This window comes from Lissotriton vulgaris, chromosome 7 (assembly GCF_964263255.1).
Source record: "Lissotriton vulgaris chromosome 7, aLisVul1.2, whole genome shotgun sequence".
Classification (NCBI taxonomy): Eukaryota; Metazoa; Chordata; class Amphibia; order Caudata; family Salamandridae; genus Lissotriton; species Lissotriton vulgaris.
The window spans coordinates 1,715,258,113-1,715,285,133 of NC_141695.1; the positions used below are offsets into that span (position 1 = coordinate 1,715,258,113).

Here is a 27,021-nt window from a genome sequence, read left to right on the forward strand (position 1 = left end):
ACCCAGCTCCTCATCCCGGAGAGGCCAAAGAGTGAAGTCCAGCTGTTTGGCAGGGGAGATGGCGTCCCCCCCGTAAAATAAGTGGGGGGACGCCGTCCACCCGCGTGGTACCCTGACTCGAGCCCTGCTGGTAGGTGTAAGTCAGTCTAGTTGCATGAATAGCACATATGCCTTATGTCTACCAAACCAGTCATAAACTATTTGATATTGTCTGTTGTTACGCCGTAAACCAAGCGAAGGAACTGATATCAAGTATACATACCTACCAACTAGAACAAAAATCTCACTGAGTGAGGAGGGAGTGGGGTCCTGGAAGGGGCTGGGCCTCATGCCAAGAAGTACCAAAGAGGCACTCTTGAACCCCACCCTGCCCCCAAGCCCCCTCCCCAAAAAGAAAAGCTTGCTGAGGCTGGTACCAATATACTGGGGTATTTTCACACCCCATAATGGACATCAGCGGTTCAAAGCCTTGGAAAACGAACCTGGAAACCACTATTTTCAGTGTTTTTCGGCTCATTTTCACTGCCACTGTGTGATAACAGCTTCTCACGCTGTGACCATGTGAGTGGAGCCGATATCGTGTGTCACACTATGGCACAGTGTGACACAAATGTAACAAAAAGATGTTAATATTTCACATCTTTTCTTCGATTTTCGCCACAATAAAATACACTGAACATAATTTTCACAAAAGTTATTTACAAAACTTTAAGCTATTGCCATGATAAAGTACAATAACTTTTATTTAAGTATTAATTATTGGAAAAAATTAAAAGCCATTGTTATTTGTAATATCAATACATGTAAGTCACGTAAATACAGCACATATTGCATTACAAATGCTATAGGTGTCACATTTGCGAAAGTTATATCTATTGGCATTATAAATGACAAAGCTATTAATTTCGCTATTTTCAAAAACAAAACATAAATAAAAAATTTGTCATTTACAATACAAATAGCTCAAACTTTCCTAATGCGAGACCTATTGCATTGCAAATGCTTGTTTTTCTTTTAGCTTGCAGGTCTGATATGTCAATAATTTGTGGGTAGAGTGACTCAGCAATGTTCTTTCTTGCTTTTCAGTGTTCCGTTCCTGCACGCGCCCCCCGCAGGTGAGAGCTGGAGTTTTGTTCATTATCTCCTCTTTTATTCCTTCATCTCGCTTTCTTCGCTCTCCTCTCAGCTGGGCGCTCTTTCTGTTTTTCTGCCACCTCCTCTTCCATCTCCTTACCTTCTCTTTCACTCGTCCTTCCTTACGCATGCTTTCTGTCGCTCCTAGCTCTACAGTAATATCTCTCACCCCACCTCTTCTCTGCAGCAGAACTTTAAATGCCCCTTTGAGGGTGTACCCCCGGAATGCCCACTGTGCCTGCCACGTGCGGGGGGATCTGCCGCACTCAGCAGCCAATCACAAGAACCGAATGATTGTTGCAACACTTGTGCCACAACAGCCAGACATACAGCAGCGTCCCCAACACGAGGCACGTTGGAGGAGACAGGAAATGCCGCGATTGGTGAGTCTTTCATGTTGTTTTGGATATAACTTATGGAGTTGACGTCACGCTTGCTCTTGTTCGACTGATGGACCAGGAGCCGTGTTAATCCCTTATCAGATTTTGGTGTTCCTGGCTGGACCTGTTTCTCTATAAATCACTGTAAATGGAAATTTCAATTTAGACACATAGAGCCCAATTGGTCCGACAAGAATGGTGGAAAGGGAAGGTTTAAACCTCAAAGGTTTATTTTCAGATGGTAAGTCAAGCAGAAATCAAGTAATATCATCAAAATTAACTAATCAATGAATCAGAGTGCACAGCTCAGTTAGAGTACAGAATAAATCAAAGAGGGAAAGTTCAGGTCAGCAAACTAAAGAGAGCCTTATTTAAAATGGCGGGGCGCTGCCAGCTATAATGCTGCCCCGACCTAAGTCACTTTAAAAGCACAGTGATGTGTCATATTTACAACAATATGATGCATCCCTGTGCTGGCGTACAATTGACTGCCATGCGCCAACGCAGGCCCCTTGCACGGTACAGGGGTACCAGGTACCTGCATTGCGGAGATGGTTGCTTTTGTGTAGGAATGGACACCGTCCTGCACAAAAACAATCACACGAGGCTTTTTCCTCTTTCTGTGTGTGCTGCTGAATCCAGCACGCATTGAAAGATAAAAAATAAGGAGAAATTGAGGTATTTCACCTCATTGCGCCTCCTTATGCCTTCCCCGGGAGGTGTAGGACTCTGATGCATTTCCAGGTTTACTAAATGTGGTACATCTGGGAATGTGGCAGAATCCACGGGCATTGCATGGGAACACCCACAGCAACACCCATGGCATGCTCCTTTCATGCAAAGTGATGCGTAAAAAGAGGCCATCTTTACAAGGCCATGAAAAGCCAGGCAGGGTGGCTTTGTGTGGCCTTGTAAATATGGGACAGCACACTGTGCCACCGATGCGTCAAAAAAGTGACACACCGGCAGCGCAAGGAGCTTGTAAATAAGCCGCAGCATATATAGTGGGAGACCAATTTGGCATGGACTCGCCTCCTATGGTCAATAAGGAATGGGCCTGTAACACATCCAAAAGGAGTACACTTTTATAGGGTTTTGAACAAGGGATTTCATACATTCAATACAGTTGCACACCGTTCCCACAGAATGAACCAATCAGAATTAAATAGAGTGAAACAGTGGCACGATAATCCACTTCGAAAGTCTCCCATACTTCCACAAGATGGAGCTTTTTATGGACACCACCTGCACTAGAACAAATATTGCTACATTGTGTGTGCTTCTGCTAAGAGAGTTAGGGGAAGCATTGAAGATGTACAATTCTGCTTAAACAACATTTTAATATTCTTCAAAGGGTTGTTGTCTTGTCTGTGACAATAACTTAATATTTTACTGATCCTAGGGTGTGTCTATTCTAACAAGGGGAGTGATCCCAGTGGTACTTCCAGACATACATACACAGGGCTTCTTCGAAGGATGTCTCCATCCAAACATGAGGGCTTAACCCAGGGTGCCTCGACCCAAACATGGGGCTGGTCCATGTAGCGCCCCGATCCAAGCTCGAGAGTAACCCCTCCCACTTAGGGAGATTTAATCAGATAATAAAAAAGTGTGATGATGGAATAGCTTGATGTAATACTTCTTAATCAGAGAACTCCACTGGATTGCCAATAGCAATTCATTCCGTATATTATTTTACCTCATCTCTGCCAGAAAAGAAGGGGTAAAGATATTCAAGCTCATAAAAATAAAAGTACATTTTGTATCTAGTGCTTTATATCTCACCCCTACCATTTCTGAGCACTGGAAACATTTGTACCAATTTCTGTGGGGAAGTAGGGCTTGAGCTCCCGCAGTAGTTCAGCTGACGGGCTCTTACAACAGCTGGGCATGGGGACAGGTGTTCCAGCAGTGAAGCTTTCTTTTCATTTATCAATTCAGTGATGCTCAGTTGCTTCGGGAGCCGTCCGAACGTTGCCGCTCCCCTACGCGCGGTTAATTCCCCGCCTGTGCGGGAGAATTAATCAGTGGGCGGAGTTCGGACGGCTCCCGGCTGTCATGAGCACCTCTGCCTACTGTGACTCATAATGGCCGGGAGCCGTCCTGAGTACCCCAGCGCCACGCCCAGCCCCGCCCCCCTCGTGACAACTGGAGGGGTGGGTTGCACACGGAGCTATGACATAGGGACCACAACCTATAGGGCTCTCAATGTGGGACTGTATTTAGCAAGTTCCATAATTTTAGAGGAGTCTGAATGTTTGCCCATTATTTGAAGTGATGTCTCTGACCTTTCACCACTTCACTGAATGATCTTTTCTTCCAAGAATAAATGCCAGAAAATCACAAACTGAAACTTAATTTTGTTAAAACTTTTTGCATTGTTGATAACTGGCCCTTGCTTTTCAGGCCGCCCTACACTGCATTCTGGGACATGAAATGTTGCTGTCTGAAAGGCTAAGAGAGTCTCAAGGAGTTGTGCAACACATAGGATCACTCAGAAGCAATGTTTTAACAATTTACAAAGTGCTCTAATCCATTTCCAATGTTGTCACTGCTTCATGTTCGAATAGGCCTCCGGCACCTGCAAGCACCTGGGTACCCTATCGGGTGATTAGCCGCGCTTTATAAATCCTGGTTGATTGATAATTGATCCATTTGCAAAATTAAATACAAACCCTATTCACGTGTTCTATGGAATGCACTGTTTCATTCACACCTTGCAGGAAAAAAAAGCATTGGCAATGCCATTCATTTTTTCATAGCATGTAAAGAAAAGGGCTTTTAAAACTCATTAGCAGGCAAGCCAGCAATAGCAAGGGCAACAGAAGTACAAACTATTCTAACACATCGCAAGCAGACGGAAATAATGGGGATTTGAGTGACAGTGCGTGTGAGTAACAATGTGTACGTGTGAGAATGTGTACATTGGAGAGAGTGAGTAGGTGCAGTGTGCATGCGCTTCTTCAACTGATCCCAGCATACTGGAGGTAATTGCTGACATATTTGTAGGGGTGAGCAAAATTTGCATTTGAGTACATATTAGAAATTTCAACAAAATTACAGGTGGTGACGTGAAATGTGAATCTGCCCTTATGTGTTATATTTTTTGTGCACTTGAGGATGCATTTCTCACTAAAGAAATAATGTAAAAAGAACAAAATCACTGGGAACAACAGGCGATCGCATTCTGTTGTTCACGTCTTTGTGGTAAACCTTTACCGTGAATGGCATGTAAATACGTGAAATGGAGTAGTAGTGTAATTTGGAGAATTTCACCTAGCAAGCTTAATAAAAAAATCTAGAAGTTATAAAAATTATATTGGGTAATTTAAATTTCCACTAGCCGACATATGGAATGAATTCATGGCAAAGTCCGCTCCTAGAGAGGGTCAGGCTTCCATGGCACCCCATAAAAATGCTGGGCTACATCTTGAGTGCCCTTTCAGAGCACATGGCTCTTTTTTTGAAAATTATGTAAAAATTGTTATCTTAAATGCACTGTTTCAGCTCATTTTTTTAAATAATTTCGTGTGGGAGGACCCCAAAACTCTCCTAGAAGAAGCTTAGCTCGCCCATTTCGCCCATTCACTGGAATTCTAGCCACATATCCCCAGCATTTTTAAAGATCTTCGGTCACTACAGGTGGGTAGAAGTGGCAGGGAGCAGAAGGGGGGCAGTAGAAGTGGAGAGAGGACAGGAGGAGAAATTTTCCACTGAAATTAACTGCATTTTCCAGTCTTAAAATAGATACTTTTTGCATCTGTAAGCCCACCATACTCACACCCAACCTGCAATTCTTTCTCATTTATATTAACACCTTCCATGCTCAGGACGGCTCCCGACCGTCATGAGTCACAGTAGGCATGTGCTCATGACAGCCGGGAGCCGTCTGAACGTTGCCGCTCCCAGGGCCGGACTGAGAACAGTAACTAGCCCTGGCAAACTGCTCAGCTGGCCCCCCCGTGGGGTCAGGGGGAGTGCAGGTGAACCGTTTGCGACTGCCGGTTTCGGCCGATTTTGTTACCGAGGGCGGACATTGCTGACCCCCGGTAACAAAAACGGCCCCACAGGGGCCATAACCGGCCCCCACCCTAGCGGCCTACCGGGGAAATGCCCGGTGCCCGCTATGGCCAGTCCGGCCCTGGCCGCTCCCCCCACACGCGGTTAATTCCCCGCCTGTGCGGGAGAATTAATCAGTGGGCGGAGTTAGGACGGCTCCCGGCCGTCATGAGCACACGCCTACTGTGACTCATAATGGCCGAGAGCCGTCCTGAGTACCCCAGCGCCACGCCCTGCCCCGCCCCCTCGCACCATGGCGGAATTTGCCGCACGGCGAAGGGTTTAAGAACTGTTTCATGTCAACCCTCCCACCATCAATTGTGTCACCCTGGTTCCATAGCTGAAAATAATAGCCACTGTAAACCCCAAATATAGTGTACTCAGTTTACTGACCTCAGTAGAATGGAAGGCTGGGATGCTGGTCACAAAATATGTCAGCAACAATTCTCTGATTCTCTTTGCAATCGGAGTAGATTCCTTCCCAAAGGAGCAGTTCCACACAATTAACAAGCATTGTCCCTGCAGTGTGGATACGTATTCAATGCCCTAGATATTTGTCAGCCTTATTGAGCCTTGTTAGTGGGGTGCAGCTGGAGTGGAAAGGGATAGCAAGCTACGACTCATGTCTAGGCCTGGGCGAAATGTAAATTACAATGGCGTAATTTATGTCGTTTTAGGAAATTCGTGTTACGCTTGTTATGCAAAATTCCTAAAAAAATTCCATTACGCCATTTTGCACAATTCGCTGTAAAAAATGTATCATGAAGGCACAGGAGCAACAATACGTAATCGCCTGTTTCCTTTGCTTTTATTAAGTGCGTCTTCAAGGCAAACATGTATACACTAATAAACCCTAAACATAGAGTTGCATAGTGTTCTATCCTTTAGAGGTTACTGGACAGCTTGGGGTAATTAGAGGTATCTGTAACATTTATTATCATTTACTTGTCCTCTGTTGTCCCCAGCACTATTCTTCCTACTCCTGGTTTCAGACCTCATGAAGCCTGTAGCTGAAACAGGAAGTAGATGAGGCCTGCTTACTTCCGGTACCTTCCATTCCGTGCCTCCCAAATCATTGGTTAGTCCAAGGTCATGTGATGTCACTTCCACCATGATTGCCATTTTGGTAAATACAAGCTCCTGCAGCACTTTCACTATGAAAGCTTCTAAACTAGGATGCTTCTACTGGGTAAATTATAGCAACATCAGACCAGGTGTAAGAAACCAGATTGTTTCAGAAATGAATTTAGACCTCTTCCTCGAAAAGTAGCAGGAGGCTCACATTCCAGCAAATAGCCCCATTTTTACTTCTGAGGAGTCACCTACGGAGCTGCCACTTCTACAGTTTATTTTGCCAGAAAAATCTGAAATCTAGCTTCAAACCTGGCCAGATATGTACCTCATGCACAAAGGACTAGAAATAGTTATTTCTTCTCTGTCCCAAATGGATAATGAATGAACCCATGTATCAACCCCAGTCTCTCTTCACACCTGTCAACGCACCCTCATTTGTTAGGTGTCGTCCTCTTTTCACTCAGATTCACCCTCCTGGCAAACAAAACGCATCTGTAGACTTCACTGGGCTCTGACTCTTTTCAGACCTATATTCCCCTACAAAAACTGTTCCTTCTCCTTTCACACAAATAGGGTCATCCTCTTAAACGTCTGGCTTTACCCTAGTTTCAGAGTCAACAGGTTGACAGGTATGCTTTGTCAATTAATTCCCCAGGGATGGACAATAGGGGACATATTATCCATTACCACAAGGGGGCAGTAATAATCCATAAAGTAATATTACCTTTAATAAATTGCTATGAACATTTACTCCTTGACGGAACCACTCCGTCACGAGCCACGGACGGGCTGTGCTAATGACGGAGGGGTTCCGTCACGGCCTGGCCACCACGCCTCAGTGGCAGCGATTTCGCGCCTGCGCTGCTTTTCTAATGAGCGGGCGGGGCCGTGACGGAACCACTCCGTCACAAACACTGCGCACCCGTGGCTCGTGACGGAGTGGTTCCGTCACGAGCATGGCGGCGCCGAACGGCCCCCCTTCGCTTCCAGCGCCAAGGGGTTAATCAAAATGTAAGCACCTCCAAATGTATATATGACTTCAATGGCTCAGTAGTCCAGTCTTGCCTGTGCTTTTAAACTTTTTAAAACTTTCATCTAATGGTTTCATTGGTGAGAATAATGGATATCGTTGCCAAACGCTATTTAATGTTAAATAAAAATCCAGGCCTGTGGTATCTTATCATTCGTGAGATGGAGAGATCATACACCCTTAATTACACATTCCTAACCTTATTGCTCAGATCTGCTTCCGTGGTTAGTTTATTCCGAGCACATTTTTTTTGTCAGGCCATTTTCCAGACTGCAAATATAGGGGTGTCACTGGGCGGTGTTAAACCTCACCTGCTGACCTGCAATTGTGCATCATTTCTATGAAGGATTATTAGTTGATGAAAGTTTTCAGAAAGAAACAGTAAAACATATTTTTCTTCTATATAAAACAGTGATACTCCAAGTACGGCCCAGGTCCATGCGGCCCGTGGTGAACAGCAGCACTAATCCCACTCTGAAACTCTGGGCAATAGCTTGCTTAATCTCCACAACGGCCCCCACAGCACTGGGGTGCCTGGCTTCACCTTGGGGGTGCCCAGGAGTGGACATTTCACAGGGAAAAGCCAGGAAGGGTTCCACAGCGGTATGAGTACAGCGCCAGGACACCCCAATTGGGGTATTAGTGCGCTTTACAAGTACAAATCACATTTACATTTAATCTGCTGTTTACTTGGCTCAGCACTAACATTCAGAATGGATGTAACTGAGGCGTCCTGCACCACTTAACTTTAGAAACGCCTTCATTTTTAAAGACATTGGACAGCAAACGTATAAAAATGCTGTAGCCTTTTGAAAATTCGAAAGCATGTATTTCATTAACATGCAGAATCTTTTCTTCTTCGTGCATCTGATTATTTCACTACATTGAGTTCATTTTATTTTTTTAAATGATAGTTTTCAAACATGAATTTAGAAACATTCATACTTCCACCGACCCTAACAACAAAACCAATAGTGAACTAAAAGGCAAGTAACTCAGGGTAGCCTGGGCTGCTATTATAAATGGATAACATCATGTTTACTAAATCAAACAAAAGAGAAGCAAAAGGAGGCAAAGTGAAATAAAAGCAATCGCCTAGGATCACACACTTTGGTCGAGTGGGGAAGCCAAATTGATCACAGGCTTTCTGGCATTGTGCAATTCAGACATTACATTTCCATGCTTTGCTTCCCCTACACCCACCTTACAAACCCCATATCACCCGACCACCACCCTTTTGGCATCAGTGCGTCCCTCCATAGATCATACTTTGTGGCCCCTGGAAAATGTTTGTGAGGCCTCATGAACTAAACAATCAACCCTAATGTTCAGAAGGAAATGCTAAACAAACATTCTCTGCTATCCCGGCTATTTCCGATGTTCAGCCTTTGGGTGTTACTGCCACTCAGTGGTGTGAACAGGAACTGATTCCTGAGCTGTCTAAATATAGATAGATCTTTATTTTCTGCTTCACGGTGCAGATCTAAACCTGATTCTTCTGTATTTATTGCATTTCTTATCTCGGGTCTTGCTTTGCTTCTTATGTCTTCTAGACCTATTGTGGGTCATGACCTCATCTCTTTCCTGCAGGTGACCTGCATGACCTATGTTGAGACGTTTAGCAATATGCACTTTGATCGTGTTTATATATATTACTGGCCTTAATATATACTAACAAAGTTTGCGTTTCTGTACTTTGTTCACATCCAGCGTGGCTTAGAATGTGTCCTTAAAATGTATGTATATTTTTCACCTCATTTACGCGAAACAAGGAGAATACAGTTTACGTTTGTGCGAGGACACATTGCGACGTGTCCTTTGTGCCACATTGCGACGTGTCCTTTGTGCCACTTGAGCCAAAGAGGAATCTCTCACTTCTTTGCAGCTGCACTTTACCAGGGGCCGCAGTAACAAGGTAAAACTTCCCTGCAGAATGACTTTGCTAAGGCTCTGGTTTCCACACTAATGGAGTCCTGAAAATAAAATGTACAAGTGTTCTGGAAAGCGTTGCGTTGGATTATATTTTGCAAAAAGCTTGATCTCTCCCTAATTAGAGAGGGAAACAGAGAGAGCTGTCTCTCTGCAAGCAGCATGTCCCAAGGGCCCTCTGTCCACACCAGATACCTGGCTCCAGACTAACTACAGGAGGTGGGCAGCCCTTTTTGTGTAGACAAGGCAGAACCTATTCAAGTGTGAGTGGGGCTGGGTCCAGCTCCCCCCATTCCTGCCAGTAATAACCCATCCAGTCACACCTAAGCTGCCCATTGTGTGTGGCTGTCTAGGAGGAATACACAAAGCCCAGATGCCAACTACATACACCTAGTCATGTGAACCAGAGGCAGACTGCAGCCACCAAATGGATAAGGCAAACAAATTCCAACTTTCTAAAAGTGGCATTTTTAGAATTGTAATTTAAAATCTGACTTAACCTTAAGTTAGGATTTCCATTACGATTCCAGAGACACAAAACTTGAACTGGGTACCTGTTCCCATTTGGAAACTTCACTTATAAAATTTAATAAGGTAACTCCAATGTAATGGTAAGGGGGAGGTAGGCCTTTTAGTAGTGAAAAAAGAATGTAAAAGTTTTCCTCTACCAGAACATATAAAACTTAAAGGTACATGTCCTACTTTTTAACCACATTGCAGCCTGCCCTCAGCGCTGTCCAGTGCCTACCTTAGGGGCGACTTATATGTACTAAAAAGGAAGGTTTGGGCCTCGCTAAAGGTTTGTTTTGCCAGTTTGAAATGGCCATTTAAAACTGGGCACACACAGGCTGAAATGGCAGGACTGATACATGTGCTACTTAAGTGGGTAGCACAATCAGTGCTGCAGGCTCGCTAGTAGCATTTAATTTACAGGCCCTGGGAACAGGTAGTGCCTCTCTACTAGGGACTTACAAGTAAATTGAATATGCCAATTGGGTATAAGCCAATCTAACATGTTTTAAGGAAAGAGTGCAAGCACTTTATCACTGTTTAACAGTGGTAAAGTGCATAGAGTTGTAAGAGCCTATAAAAACAGGTTCAGAAAACAAGAGGATGAAGGCAACATCGTTGGGGGATGACCGTGCAGAAAGGGCCAAGCCCTACAGCTATTTTATGTGGATTAGAAATTCCAATATGCTTATCACACTAATGTCTCTGCAAAAGGTGCATTAGTCCTCCAAGCTGTCTTACTGATATCGGAGCCTCTGGCCTGCAAGTTACTGTGGTGGAAGCTGAACCCAATGATATTTTCTACTCGGACTCATCATGTTGTCTACAAGTTAGAAAGTCGTTTGAAGCATGTGTAGTGGCCATTCAGGTACTCAGTACTGGGATATCCGTGCGTGGTGCAGGTCAGTGTAGAGGTGCAGCATGAGAACAATCTTATTGTCTCAATACCTGGATATCAGCGCAAGGCAGATCCTATCAACATCTTGGTGCTGGTACGCGAATGCATGGTGCAAGTCAAAATGGAGGGATTTGTGTGAACTCATTGTGTGTTTCATTGATGGAATAGCTTGCCATGTTCCAGATGAGAATATAATGGCATTATGAGAGCTCTGCAAATGACAAAATGGTGGGTTATCAATAATTGAATGGTGGAAGTAAAAAAAGGGCCATTTTGTATATAGCTCCCAGTATAGGAGAGCCACTAAACATCTGCTACACGCGTTTATCCAAAGTAGATGGCATACATTTCATGCTTTCTCCGGGTGACCGTGCATAAGATATTCTGGCTGCTCACCATTCCATCCCCTGTGTCCTCTCACTTGGCTTCTATCAAGCTCCTACCACCTGTCAACCCTGTTTCTAAGCACAACATCCACTTGTGGCTTGTGTCTTCCTTGGTGACATTTCTCTGCCACCTTCCTCTTCACCTTGTTATCGTGCCAGGCCTTTGCAGCTGTTTCAATGCGAAAACTCACCATGCCAGTCCCAGGTGATTACTCCCCTGGGGAACTTATTGTACCAGCCACAAGTGGATGCTCTGCTGGCCATGGGGCCTTCGCTTTGCTAACCTAAGAGAAGGAGTTAGCTTAGGCACTTAGCATAGTACTGGCATGTACAGAATTCCCACTTAGCACTGCAGGTATCCTGTTTGGATGTACTTGGGGAGCCGAGAGGAAGCAAGTAGTAGGGAGGGGGAGATCAGGGGGTAGCAGGTGCTCTCCTTGCTGGTGCATGAGGAAAGGAACATGGTGCCTATGACAGGAGTATCTTTAAACACATCAATCCACTACAAAAAACAGACAGAGGCAAGCGTCCACATAACTATGATACTTCAGTGTCGCTTAGGGGCAACCAGCTCTGCTGTTCGGCTTACCTTGACATACCCCTAATACCTTTACATTATGTCTGAACTCAATGTCCCTGTACCTTCCAAATGTTTACATACACAATAGGGTTTTTGCAGTGCACACCCCTTCCAACCTAGAAAGTGGTCATGGTGGATATGAGTCCTAGTGGCTGAGTTGCTGTCCTTTGAATCTGGGGACCGGGGTTCTAGTCCACATCTAGGCTGCATTCCAGCTTTGGCACTTCACTGAAAGTTATCTGACTCTAGGCAAATCTCCTAATCTCCCTGCACTTAAAGTTGTAAAGATGTGTATGAAATGTAACATCATCTTACCATTAAAATGTGTGAATTCTCAATTAATGTGCACAATCTAGTTCTGTTTCCAACACTTCCCATTAATGTACTTTCAAGCTTTGTTGCACTATATAAATACATCGATATACAGTAATGCTTGTGCATAGCAAGTACTGCACATACCTTACTAGAAGGAAGGCTGCAATGCTGGGATGAAGCTTGCACTGCTGTTATCAGGAGACTCTGGAGCCTTCTTGGTTTTGGATTTGGAAAGAGGTTTTATCAGCAAAGGCTAAATATCTTTTTCTTTTCCTCCCTCAGGCCCTCTCCACATCTACAGCCCAGGGGCGGTCTACGTGGGCTACATCAACAACGTCCAACAGGGAGCACCTCCTGATCTAGTGCCAATTGGGGACACTCTGGGCATCCTTCCTGGACTAGGGGTCACAGAGGAAGAACTCCAGTACCCAAGGCAGGAGCAGAGCCCATCCGGGGATAAAGAAAGCCCAACCCTCCGAGAGCTGAGTGGACAACTGTATTCAGATGCATCAAACCCACAGCAGGAGATTGATGAATGTGGGAAATGGGGGGGTGCTGCCTCTGTGCATGAGGTGAGCACGGCAGAGGGCCATGATGATGCTGGAACACAAGAGGAAGCGGCGGGACCAGAGTCCCAGGGCTGCCCTGGTCTGCAGCAGGAGGGATGTGCATGTGGATTTTGGGGGCTTCCTGTGCCCTTGCAAGAAGAGGCTGGGCAAGAGAGTTTGGGGGGACTTGTACATCAACAGGCAATGAGTGGTCAGGAACATTTTGTGGATCTTAGGTACCAGGCCAGTGGACTGGCACATAGGGGTACCCCCCAATTTAAAAAAGAGAAACACAAGTGCTGGGAGAGAGGATCCCCCTCTGAAGATGAGGAGTAAGAGGGTCTGGGAAGGACATGAAAAGAAGGTTTGTGCATTTACAGCACCAACCCAGCCTATGACTGGACTCTATAGAGCAGACAGACTGTGTTAGGACCGCCTCTGGATGAATGATGGATTCATGGAATGGACCGCATGCTTCTTCGATCCTGCCTATGCACGGCCTCCATTGAAAGAATAGACCTTGTGTTAGGACTACCCTTCTGTAGAACACAGGCCCAGCCTATAGACTTTGTTCATAGAGAACAAAGACTTGGCCTATGGACTGCCATTAAATACATGTAAGCTAGAATACGATCTCCCTGTGTACAGACCACATGTATAACCCAGAGGCACATCCTAATGGACTACCAGTGTCCCCTATGGAATCTCTGTGAATGCACCAGAAAGTCAACTAATTACAGGACACAGACTTACTAAACATGTGTGACCTGCACTGGGACAGCGTCATCATGTTATCAAATGTCTTCAGACTGACATGTGACCTTCCTAGGCCAGGCCTAAACAGAGGCCAGGCTAATATCCTTCTGCTTCTCCACAAAGTGCATCCAACCAGCCTGCATATTGGGAATGTTCTCATTTTTAGTATTCCAGTCCAGCATTTTGAATGTTCTTTGTAGAGCAACATAGGAGATCTGGTTGGGCTTCTACTGGGAACCTACATATCTGTGTCTCCATTGATGCTTATGATTCTGTAAGTGGTTTTAAGAGAGATGTACAAAACATAGTCACCCAGCATATCCCCCATGGACCAACCCTATGGGCTGTATGCACATGTGGTGGAATGTGGAACATCTCAGGCCAGCTTCAGTGAGCAGATGTTCAGATGAGGTGGCCAAAATGACTCCATGTAATCCCATGAATGCCTTACCTGCTCATCAATGAATCAGGGTTTTTAAGGTGCAGTTACTCACCCGTGGGGGGGGGGGGGTGTGCTGCTGCTCCGTCTGAGCGCTGGGGTTTAGTTGAAGAGCCTGCTAGTGCCAGATGTGTTGCAAAAGCATTCCACAGAACGATAGGACACTAACAGAAGAGCCAGTGGGAGGGGGATATTTATTACAGAGAACCAAGGTTCAATAACCCTTGCCCCATCCTCTCACTCACCCACAACCACCCTCAAAGGGTCAACCAAGATAGAAGGATGCTGTTGGCATGTTGGTTGTTCTGGTGTTTAGCTGCCCTTGTGGTCTTTAGGCACTAGAGTAGTACCCCCAAATGTGTCTTTCTCTGTCGGAACATGTCTTGATATTCAAATATATTTAAATTATCCCCCAGTTTGTGCTTTGCCTCCCGGTATTCATGGGACATACATTTCTTCTAGAATGTGGTCTGTGTCTGGAGTCAAACCAGTGTGTTGTGTTAAGGACAACAAGGGGCCCCAAGTGAGTCAGCATAGGACCTCGGGGAGCATACTTTGTAGAACAACAGCGGTCCCATGCATACAAGTTATATACGAAACAATGAATATAGACGAGATCAGTTCTATATTTGGAGTGACATGTCCAGCCGGACAGAGGTCTTCAATTTTTACTCAATTGAAAGTTTTTCATACAGAAGGAATACCTTCAACAAATCACCAGTGTGGGGCACAAGCCTGTACCCAGACACAATCGGATCAGTACAGAAGGGTGACAGAAGACAACAACAGGGCTTTTTAAGGCAAAAGCAGCGATTTCTGTAAAAATTCAGACCAGGACACAATATTTCCCTTCTCGGATGGAGCTATCATACTCACTCTTTGGGGTCACAGGACAAGACCTTGAGGACTCACCCTACGGCAGAGGTCAAGTTGAATAGCAAAGCATCTCCAGAGGAGAGAGATCAAGGAATCACAAGCAAAGACTACCTTAGAAATGTTGAGAGTAGATGTGGACTAAACTGATAGAAGACAGTTGAAGAAGATATGCCGTGAGTCCTTTTTTTAATGACTGTGTGAACAACTATGGATAGCTAGACATGAATTCTGGCTGTCTCCCCTCATGCTAATAAATACAAAATGTCAACATTTCTAAGAGTAATACAATCTTTAAAAGTAACATATAATAAAATGTAAATTTCCTCATTGTGGCCCGGTGATCCTCACTTTGGATCAATCGAAGAAGAAACTAAAGACACAAATGGCCCATGATCCTCTGCAGTGCACGCGATGATGTCATCTCAGTCTAGTTGTAGGGTGAAGGCACCAGCACCAGCCTTTTTGTGTTTAAAACCTGCGGGTCCTCTAATTCGTAACTTAGACATATGCATAGTTGTCTCACAAGTGCGTGAACTGATATTTTGCATTTTCCAATGGTAATATTTTGACATTTATTCTAAAATACCCTGAAGGTGTTGGGTTTTGAATAAAAAGCCAGCTTGTGGAAAATCAGGATCTTTTTATAGACCAAGCCAATAGCATGGAGCTTTTGCAACACATCTCAAATATACTTCCTCGTTTAGTAAAGCAGCCTGCACAATGTCTGGGCAAAAAATTCACAATTTCCTCTTTTTCAGTGTGTCTGTTTAAAAAAAATTGTACATATGTATTTGCTGATCGCTCGAATCCACTATCGAAAGGGTTCGCCAGGACAATAGTTTTCAAACAATGTATTCTTCAGCATTTAAAAAACTCATTAAACCAAGTTCCTTATTGGGTCATGGGGCATGCTTACAGTTCCTTCCTTTTTCAAAGCTTGAAATGAGATCATAATGGTACTTCTTAAATTCTGCCTGAATAAATAAAACATGCTGTTACTGTAAAGGACACTTAAGGACCCTTACTCTGCCGAGCCACCACAGCACATGCCTGCTTTTGGTCATACAATATATTGCAATAACTATAGGAGGTGCAGAAAGAGCGAGCATAAGACCATGTATTAAGAGCTGTTAAACTGCAGTGCACGTTGGCTGCACAGGGCTTTACTCTCTAATCTCCTCCCTCACCCTTGCTTGACTTGCCAGTAGCACAGCCAGGGTCGGACTGGGGAGCAAAAAGTAGCCATGGCAAAAATGCACACGCATTGGCAAAGCCAACAGGTCATGCCTATGCGAGAGCTATTGGCTTTGAAAATGTGTTTTAGCCATTATGTACACCAGGGTGGCTGCTGTTCAGCATGGATAAAAGTTAATAGCATGGAATAGGGTGGGTAGATTGGGGTAGAATGAAGAGGGGTGGATTGGGGTAGATTGGAGTGAGAGAGTTGGATGGATAAGCATAGATTGAATTGGGGTAGATTGGATGGAGTGATGCGCACTGGAGTGTACTAGAATGGGGTAGATTGTAGTGGGGTAGATAGGAGTGGGGTAGATCAGGGTAAAGTGGAGTGGGATATATTGGGGTAGACTGGATTGGAGTGGTGTAGACTGGAGTGGAGTTGGTAGATTGGAGTGGAGTGGCGTAGGTTGTAGTGGGGCGAGATTGGGTGGAATATAGTAGAGTAAAAAGGAATTAAGTGTGGTAGATTGGGGTAGTTTGGAGTGGGACAGATTGGAGTGGAGTGGGGTTGATTGGGGGAGTGGGGTAGATTGGAGTCGAGTGGATTGGGGTTGATTGGAGTGGGGTATATTGAATTGTACTAGATTGGGTGAAGTGGAGTAGATTGGGAGTGAAGTGGGGCAGACTGGAGTGCAGTGGGGTAGATTGGATTGAGGTAGATCGTGGTAATGTGGAGTGGGATATATTGGGTAGATTGAACTGGAGTGGGGTAAATTGGGGAAGAGTGGCATGCAGTGGATTGGGGGAGATTGGAGTGGAGCAGGGTATATTGGAGTGGGGTAAATAGGAGTGGAGAGCAGTAGAGTGGAGTGGGGTAGATTAGGGCAAAATATAGTAGAGTGGAGTGGGGTAGATTGGGTGTATTATGGTCGGGTAATCCTGAGTGAAGTGGGGTAGATTGGAGTGGAGTGAGATAGACAGTAGTGGAGTAGTTTGAAGTGGGGTAGATTGGGGTAGATTGGAGTAGGGTAGAGTGGAGGAAATCAGAGTAGAGTTGAAAAGAGTGGTGTGGGGTTGATTGGGATGGGGTGGGGTAGATTGGGAAAGGGTGGTTCAGGTCGAGTGGAGAGGGGTACATTGTGTTAGGGTGGGGTAGATTGGAGTGGAGTTGATTGGGGTAGACTGGCGTGGGGTAGATTGGAGTGTGGCAGGCTGATTGGGGTAGATTGGAGTTGGGATACTTTGCAGTGGAGTGGGACAGGGTAGATTGGAGTGGGGTGGATTGGGATGGAGTGGGTTAGATAGGACTGGAGTGCCACAGATTTGGGTGACGTGGTAGATTGGAGTAAAGTGGAGTGGGTTTAAATTGGGTAGAGTGGAATGGAGTGTGGTAGTTTGGGGTAGAGTTGAATGGGGTGGATTGGAGTGGGTAGATTGGAGTGGGGTAGATTGCGGTCACATAGAGGGGTAGGTTCGAGTAGAGTGGGGTGGAGTGGAGATGGATAGATTGGAGTGGAGTCAAAATTGGAGTGGAGTAAAATAGATTGGGGAAGAGTAGAGTGGCATAGATTAGGGTGGCATAGATTATAGATTAAAGTAGGGTAGATTGGAGTGGGGTAGATTGAAGAGGGATGATTGGAGTGGGGTAGTTGGGTAGTTTGGAGAGGGGTAGATTGGAGTGGAGTGGGGTGGGGTTAGGTAGATTGGGGTGGGGTTGAGTGGTGTAGATTGGGGGTAGAGTGGGGTTGATTGGAGTGGAGTAAATTGGAGTGGACTAGACAGGGGTAGGTTGAGGTAGGGTAGATTGGGATGGGGTAGATTGGAGTATGGTGGAGTGGGTTACATTGAAGTTGAGTTGGCTAGATTTGAAAGGAGTGCGGTAGATTAGAGTGTGGCACATTGAAGTAGGGTAGTTTATGGTAGATTGGAGTGGAGTAGATTGTGGTGGAGTAGGGTATATTAGAGTGGAGAGGAGCTGGATAAATTGGAGTGGAGTTAGGAGTGGAGTGGGGTAAACTGGAATAAAGTGGGGTAAATTGGACTGGGTTTGATTGGAGTGGAGTAGATTGGGGTGCAGTGCAATGTGGTGGATGGGTTAGAGTGGAGTGAGTTAGATTTGAGTGGATTGGAGTGGAGTTGGGTAGACTGGCGCAGAATGGGATAGATTTGAGTGGAGTACAGTAGATTGGTGTGGAGTCTAACCTGTCAGAATACCAGCAATCGGACTGAGAAGGAATCGGACCACAATGATGCTGCAAGGCCATACTAATGGCAGAATGTATAGTAATGTCATAACATCTCTCTAGGGAAAAACCCATAGGGTCAGGAATCAGCAAGGTTTTTAGGGTTAGAGAATGGCTACAAGGACACCTGTGAGGCCTGCTCCTATAAGGCTCCAGCAGACTGGCCATGGGGCGGCTGGGGCTGGGGTCAAAGACAGGACTTCTGGGTTGCAAATGTGGCTGCAGTATTTAAACATCATGAAGGCTTTAGGACATTGTCTGACAGCTTTCACGTTGTAATGGCTCTCCAGTTGTAGCTATTTCGTTCCCAGCCACGGTCCGTGCAGGTAACAGCGGTATGGTGGTGGGGCCGGGTGAGGGGGGATTTCGAGGGATGATGCTGAGGGAAAATTAAATAAATAACCAGCACGGACTGCGGTGTTTGTTCATCGTTTCTCATACCCGCAGTTTTGATATATGCTCCCTTTATGGTACCTTGATTTTCTGAACCCCTTGTCTGTAGTTTTGACCTTACTCTCTGAATTCTCTTTTGGCTTTGGAGTATTGCAGTGTTCTCCCCCTTTCTCCTTCCGTGCTCAGAATTGCCCTGATTCCCTTACGGAGTTTTGGACTTAACAGCTTTGCTCCTGCTTGGCTTAGGTTCACTGCGGCCCACATTTCCGAAGCCAGTGAGTATACATATGTTATTACTTCTTTATAGTGAATATTGTGTGCTTTGCATTAGTCCTAAATGATTCCCTAATTTGTGGGTAATTCTATTATCAGAGAATCTCTGTCCCTACCCATGCAGCAACCAGATATGTATGATCAGACAGCCTTGCTAAACAGTTGCGGCTCCTTCGCTATGGCGGAGGAGCATTGCCCCCCTTGCAGGAAAAAGCACAAGCCCGGTCTTAAGCCACAGACAAGACCGGGCAAGATTGGAATTCAAGCGTGTGCAAATAGTCAAGATCTCTTAACATACACAACAACCTTCAACTGCTCGGTGGTAGCAACAGAACAGCCCATAGACAAGCGGACATCCTTATTTTACCAAGGACTGCATAACAATCTAAAAGACTTTGTGCATAGTAGATTGGAGTGGTGTAGAGTGCAGTGGCATAGAGTGAAGTGGCATGGAGTGGTGCAGAGAAGAGTGGAGTGGTGCAGAGTGTAGTGCAGTGGCATAGAGTGGTGCCAAGTAGAGTGGAGTATGCATGGCGTTGTAGCATACTGCCATTACAGACAACACATTTTCAACTGTAATAACTATTAGGTTTGCACAGACATATAGATTTACTAATAAAACTATACAGCACACAAACGATAATGTGTGAAAATGGCATCATCTAGTGTAATGACTTGTTTTGACCTTATTAAGGTATGTGTTTCCACCATACTTGCAAATTAACAAAAAGTATTCTTCATTTTCGTTCCTGATTCTGATATATTCCAAAAAACTTGCACAGTTCATTTAAATGATGTTGTGTGTTGACAAGAACAAGATTTACTGGCCAGTTTACAAAAAGGAACACTCTTGGAAGAATACAAGGTGAGTTGGGTGAAAAGGCTTTGCTACTTGGTAGGGACGATCAGGCACATGCATCAACCATTTTTGCGAGCGCAAACAGTGCGATTCGCAAAAATCGTATTTGCGCCCACAAAAAGTGCATTTGCGATGTATCAAGGATCAAGGCACTCGCAATTTGAGAATTTACAATTAATTGTGATTTCTCAAATTGCGATTGTATTTAAGGAATCGCAATTTGCCATTCCTTAAATGCAATGCAAGAACCACTTTAGAATAGCGATTTCGCGACTAGGGGGCGCACATTCCCATCAATTTGAACTTGATGGTAATTTGCAAAAACTTTGAAAAATGCACTAAAGTGCATTTTTCAAAGTTGTAGGTTACACACACACATGCCCTTGGGGCATGTGTGTGCGTAACATGTATGCACAGAGCAATTTCAGGGGTGCAATAGGGCGTCCTTTTGACACCCTTGCACCCTTGAAATTGCATGCGCAATTTGCAAGTACCTATTGGTTCCTATGGGCCTGTAAGCCCATAGGAATGAATGGGAAGGCATTCCTTAATTGCGACTCGCAATTTGCGAGTTGCAAATAAGGAATGTTTGGGAACCGCTAATTTTATAGCGATTCCTACATGCATAGGCTTTTGCAATTCCTTTAATTGCAAATCCTTAATAATCGCAATTAAGTAATCGCAAAATCCTACATTGATGCATGTACCTGCACCTCACCCTGGGCAGCCTAAAACAAATAGCCAGCAAAAAGAAAGCCAAACCATGAGTTACAAACCACAAAGCCAATGCTAAGCAATAGGCAGAATACATTCCCAGGGAAGCTGTCTGAATGTCCCCAAGATGATTTTAACAAACCAGACAGCTGTGCTGACTGGCAGGCTTTGACCTAAAAACTGCCCTTAGTTGCAGGAAAAAGCACAAGCCCGGTCTTAAGCCACAGACCAAGACCTGGCAAGATTGGAATTCAAGCGTGTGCAGATAGTCAAGATCTCTTAACATACACAACAACCTTCAACTGCTCGGTGGTAGCAACAGAGCAGCCCATAGACAAGCGGACATCCTTATTTTACCAAGGACTGCATAACAATCTAAAATATGTCCTAGTTCAGGTGGTGAACTTGCCCATTTCTTGTGAGGAACTGATAGAGTTGACGGTCCTCGTGGACCACAGATTGCAGGAAAGGTGAGGTGCTAAGACACGAGAGGAGGCTACGCTCATAGTGGTTCACCCAAAGACTGCACACAAAGAAGGAGCCCGTAACACCAATGGGGTTGAACCCATGCAATATACTGGAATAAGAGGACCATAATCCCCTGATGAAAGAGAAAAAGGCACAGGCAAAAGCTGTGCATGTACTGAGGTAAAATCAGGCACTTTGTCAAGGACTGCAGTGCTAGGTTGAAGGCGTATGAGAAACCACTGATAGGAAAGAGTCAAGCAGTGATTCGTGAACATACGGATGAAGGTACAGATGCGGAAAACTAGTGACCCCGAAGAAGACTGAGATCCCTTGTTTGGGAATAGAAGGTGAGATCTCACCCACCACAGAACCAACTCTATAAGCTTCTATGGAACACATTAATGTGCATGTAACTTTGGGGTTGCCAGATGGACATTCCCCAAGATGTACCAGTGTTACTAGATTCGGTGGTTACCAGCAACTTGATTGACCAGTCCTTTGCACAGAAGCTACTAGAGATTCCATGCACTAAGAAACAAATCCCAGAATCTGTCAAGACTGTGGACGGTATGACTCATTTGTTACCTTACCCAACCCATTCTAATGCAATTTGGCCCAGATCATTTTGAATTTATCAACTTCGATCTCATTGATGCACCACAGTTTCACCTCATTCTGGGAATACTCTAGCTTACAGAGTCACAGTTAAGAAGTGAAATTCACTGCTGCTTATTTCAGTACTTCTGGATCAACTAAAGGGAGCAAACTATTCACAAAACCAGACCTCTGGGGCATACCACTTGGCCCCTGTATGGAAAGGCGATGAGTAGAAGACCACGTTCCGGACCAACTTCGGTCTGTTTGAGTACCAAGTTAAGCCCTTCAGCTTATGCAACGCCCCAACAGCATTCCAGTACTTCATGGATGATGTCCTTTGTGCGTACTTGGACAGATTTTGTGTGGTGTATATTGATGACATTTTGAATTATTCCACACGTCCCAGGAACATTAGACTCCTATGCGAGCTGTGTTTGAAAGACTCCAGAGACACCAGTTATATGCTAAACTAGAAAAATGCCAGTTTCAAGTCACAGAAATACAGTTTTTGGGTTACATTATAAACCCTGGAGGAATTAAGATGGATGATTTAAAAAAAGTAGCAACGATTCTCCAATGGCCATCCCCCACCAATGTCAAAACCCTACAGAATTTTTTTTGGTTTTGCCAATTGTTAATTGGTGCTTTATCAAGGTCTTCTCTAGTATCATCCAACCCATTAATCACCTTCTCAGAAAAAACATGTCCTTTGCTTGGACCACAAAAGCTGAACAGGCATTTCAAAAAGGTAAACCCCACTGCACTCAGGCACCCACTCTTATCACCTAGACATCCAGCAACCTTTCATACTGGAAGCTGCTGCTTCCCAATTTTCTATGGGAGGAGTTGTCTCCCAATAAAAACCAATGACTGGCAGTTGCACCCAGTGGCATATTTCTCCAAGAAGTTAACTCCTTGTGAGCTAAGCTACAGTATTACAGAGAAAGATTTACTGGCAATCAAACGTTCATTTGAGGAATGGCGCCATTACTTGATGGGAGCTTGACAAACTGTGGAAATCTTTTCTGATCATCGAAATCTACAATTTTTTAAAACATCCATAGCACTAACCTCCCCCCAGAAAACTGTGTTGGTCACTCTTCTTTTCTAGTTTTGATTTCGTAGTCAAATATATCGACGACAAAATGGAAAAGCAGATGCACTTTCCATAGCAGAAACTCCAGGTGGAGAAGGGGTTGAACCAACGACTGATCCTCCACTAATTCTACCAGTACAGTCAGTTGATAAGGCGGATAGTTGATGCTCAATGCCCTCTTTCTAGAAGAACTCAGAACACAGGTTCAAACAATCAGCATACAAGCATGAATACAAGAGGATCCTAAAAACGGGTCAAAGAAAATGGCTTACTGTATCAACAAAACAACTTGTACATACCCAATGCAATCTTGCAGCAGCAAATGCTGCAGTGGGTCCATGAGTTCTCTCTTGGGAACCATATCGGAGCCCACAAGACCATATCTGCAACCACACGCTAATTCTGGCGGCCGATCTAGCAACGCGACGTAAAGCAATATGTTGACACCTGCAGTATTTGTGCCCAAGGAAAAGCAGGGCAGGGCTGTTAACGACAAATTCCAGTGCCTCTTAGCCCTTAGCACATGGTCTCTATGGACTTCATAAAGGAAATGCTCCCCAGTGACGAAAAAAACTGTCATCCTCGTGGTTATTGACCACTTCACAAAAATGGGCCATTTCATTGCGCTAGCAAAATTACCCACATCTGCAGAATTGGCCCACGTATTCCTACAGTACGTAGTGCGATTATATGGGATTCTCACTGTCCTCATCACTGACTGGGGTTCAAAGTTTACATCAGGGTTTTTGGCAGAAAATGTCTGAATCTATGCACACTGATGCCAGACTATCGACCAGTTGCAATCCCCAAACAGATGGGAAAACTGAATGCCTGAATCAAACCCTTGAGCAATACCTCAGATCTCTAACCCTGCAGCACAGTGAGGATTGGCTCACCCACCTGTGGATGGCAGAGTTTGCTTATAATAATAACACTGATCACTCCACGTTAGGTTGCTTCCCTATTTTACTGTCTGAATGGATTTCATCCAAACATGCTCCCTTTTGAATGGCCTGCCATATCCACACATCCATCCATACAGCAACACCACAAACACCTTTTGAGCCTCCTAGCCAATGCCAAAAGACATTTAGGAAAGGCCCAGAAAGCCGGAAAAAATATGCAGACATAAAACGCTCAACAAAACCCCCTATCAAGGTAGGTGACAAGGTTTGGCTAGCCACAAAGTTTTGAGCCTAAAGGAGAACCTCAAGCTGGAGCCAAAATTCATAGGCCCCTATATTATTGAAAAGGTAATTAACCCTATAGCACTGCACCTTAGTTTGCTTTCTGCACTGTGTATGCACCCATGGTTTCACATTTCTCTGCTTTGCCCCTGTCCTCCCATCACTAGGTTACAGGACATGTCACAACCCATAGAAGAAGGCAGTGAAATGGAATATGAAGTAAGACAAATTCTAGATGCCAAGTTACTGAGAGGTCGAATACACTACTTGATCAATTGGAAAGGGTTTGGGTCAGAGGAATGCTCTTGCGAATCAGCCCACAACCTAAGCTGCCCCATACTCTGAAGATGGCTCCTTACACAAGACCTCTCAAAACCTGGTCAACCGCCATACGGCGGTCATTAAGAGGGTACTGTTATGGGCATCTGCAAATTCCATCCTAGTGACACCCTTGTAGCACTTGCATGAACCCATCCGTAGAGTAGTGCCAGCTTTATGGGCATCTCTGCTCCAGCAGTCCCAAAATCCCATAGCTATCTTACCCCTCGTAAACCCACAAGTAGATCTGTGCATACACATAGGCTAAATGTGATTGGCATGACTGTACAATAAGCAGGTACATGAGTGTTTGACATGTACAAACACTTGCGGAGCATTAGATGGCTGAAAGCAGCCGAAGTACCTAATACACTACATTTCCTAGCAACACTTTGTGTGGCCATCTTGCTTTCAGGTTCCAGGACTTAAAAGCCACACTGTATGAACGTAGGATTTGCTTTCATGGTTACCCACACTTTTTGCTTGGTGTTGATAGAGCGCAACTGTGCTTTTCCATTTGTAGGAGTGCATTATAATCACAAGTAGTTTGCACCTACACATTTGGTTACTAGAATGTAATGTAACAACGTGTAAAGTGAAGTGGTAGAGGTATTTCGTACAACGTGGGGAAATGAACGTTGTAATCGTGTTCTAGATGAAACCTTAATGTTCAATTTTACAAGTGACTAATGAGTAATGAATTAACTGATTATGTAACGCATTGATTTAAACGTACACAATATTAACGAATCCAGAACGCCTCAGCACGATTGACCCTCAATGTCCCCTGACGCGGGCCACATCACACCCCACCTGAGGCTTACACTGGCTCCCCGTCAACAAGAGGATCACCTTCAAACTCCTCATCTACACACACAAAGCCCTACACAACACCGGACCTACATACCTCAACGACCGACTCAGCTTCCACACCTCCACCCTGCCAACCTCGCCGTCGCCACAGTTCCCCGTATCCGGAAAACCACCGCCGGCGGCAGATCCTTCTTCTACCTTGCCGGCAAGACCTGGAACGCTCTCCCCATCAGCCTACGCCAGACCCAGGACCTGCTGGCATTCAGAAGACTTCTCAAAACCTGGCTCTTCGATCAGTAGCAGCTCCCCCCCCCCCCCCCCCCCCAGCGCCTTGAGACACTCACAGGTATGTAGCGCGCTCTCGAAATGCAGTGATTGATTGATTGATTAATGTTCATGTATATGTGTGTTTAACGAAGTTTCGTAGTGATTCTAATGTTAGCCACTCTTCTTCAGGCCTCGTGTGTATTTTTACCTGGCTCTCTAGATGAGTTGCTTGTATAACTCATGTGCATGCAGAGTCTGCGCTTTCTCACGTTTCTGTTGCAGGTGGAGAAATTCATCTTTATTAGTGAGAATAACGCTTCTGTTTTAGGAGCTAGGCTTAGGGAGGAGAGGATACATTTGAACAAGCGGTTCTGATAATATGGGACGGTGTTCTTTCTCACTGGAGAATGCCTGGGAACCAAGGCCATTGAGCCCGAGCCTACTTCTATGCTATGTTGGTGTGATTCAGTTCAGCTGTTTTTTTCTGTGGCTGCGAGCATATTTCTGTGGACGCTCACTCAAGGCCCTGCGCCCATCCTGCAGCAATGCCAATTCCAACATCACAGAAGGGTTGGCACATAGAGCTTGACAGTTGGCCTTATATATTTTTTTAATAGTTTTCTTTTTGATTCACTTATCTTAGTTTTTAACTAAAAATCCAGGACAAGTATCATGCCTGGCTACCGCAAATCCTGGGTGAGCTTCTCCAACCCATGCTGCTCTTTTGGAGGTTTGCAGATCTAAATACACATCTGTGACTCTGCAACAGGCAGTGCATGGGCTGTAGAAGCTTGTCCTGGGCTTGGGGTACCTGGGCATGAAGCTTTCCCTGAAATTGCATTACTACTTTCGGATTTCAAAGATGCCGACACTTAAAATGGTGACCGTGGTCTGCAATACCTGTCACATGTCTGCAAACCCCGGCCTCCATTTTAGGTACTGGGGTTCCTTGAATCTCAAAAAGGATCAGAAAATCCTGTGAATGATTTGTAATTTTTGTTTTTATGTGGATGATGTGGGGACCTTTGAGGATCCCATCATTATTACCTTAAGTGAGGGTGTACTAACCCTGCCACCTAATATGCCTTTTAATGTTTGTTCAAGACACAGGGACCATGCACCGCATCCTGAACTAGCTGCAACAGGAGAAATGTCTCTTTCGTGGCAGGCAATGTGATCACATGTTACCAACTTCAGAACCCCAGGCCCGAAAGAGTTAACAGGAGAAGAGGCTAGGTCATCTAATAAGATTCGTTTTTTCAGAAAATTCTGGGTTGGCAAAGGGTGTGTGAATTCTAAATAGCATAGATATGCAGCTTCAAACCATTAAAGCCCACCTGACAACTTTTTAGAATACTTACACCTCAAGAAATACTAAACGGATTTAGACCAAACCAACAAATGCATACTTTCTGAATAAAGAGAGGGGGGTTATGATCACTTTCAACCAGCCCAAAAGTAAAACCTCATTTAAAGGTCTATCAACCCTCCGTTTGTTTTAGTATCATCCTGGCTGGGAGCTATCTAGTGCCAAAAATGTGCATGCAATGCGATGTAGGGAAGCAAAGGCACAGTTTGTTATCCCTTCACATGCTCCTACAAGAAACTATGATTTCAAGGCGGGGGCCACTGAGCTATCTTCATAAAATACACATCTGTGACCTGCTTGCTACACAATATGGTTTGCAACAGGCACATTT

At 44.8% G+C, this 27,021-nt stretch overlaps 1 protein-coding gene across 2 annotated transcripts in view; it reads left to right on the forward strand.

Annotated features, from left to right (window-relative positions):
• The window catches only part of LOC147706384 (uncharacterized), a 70,820-nt gene extending 55,638 nt beyond the window's left edge, over positions 1-15,182 (forward strand). The window contains exons 8-10 of one of the 2 annotated variants that reach the window (XM_086932879.1): positions 1,087-1,115; positions 1,322-1,517; positions 12,578-15,182. In XM_086932879.1, the coding sequence (XP_086789005.1) occupies positions 1,087-1,115; positions 1,322-1,517; positions 12,578-13,179 (827 nt within the window). In that variant the 3' untranslated portion in view covers positions 13,180-15,182. The remainder of the gene's footprint in view (positions 1-1,086; positions 1,116-1,321; positions 1,518-12,577) is intronic. The other variant, XM_086932880.1, reaches the window with a different exon arrangement.
• The last annotated feature ends 11,839 nt before the right edge of the window (positions 15,183-27,021 follow it).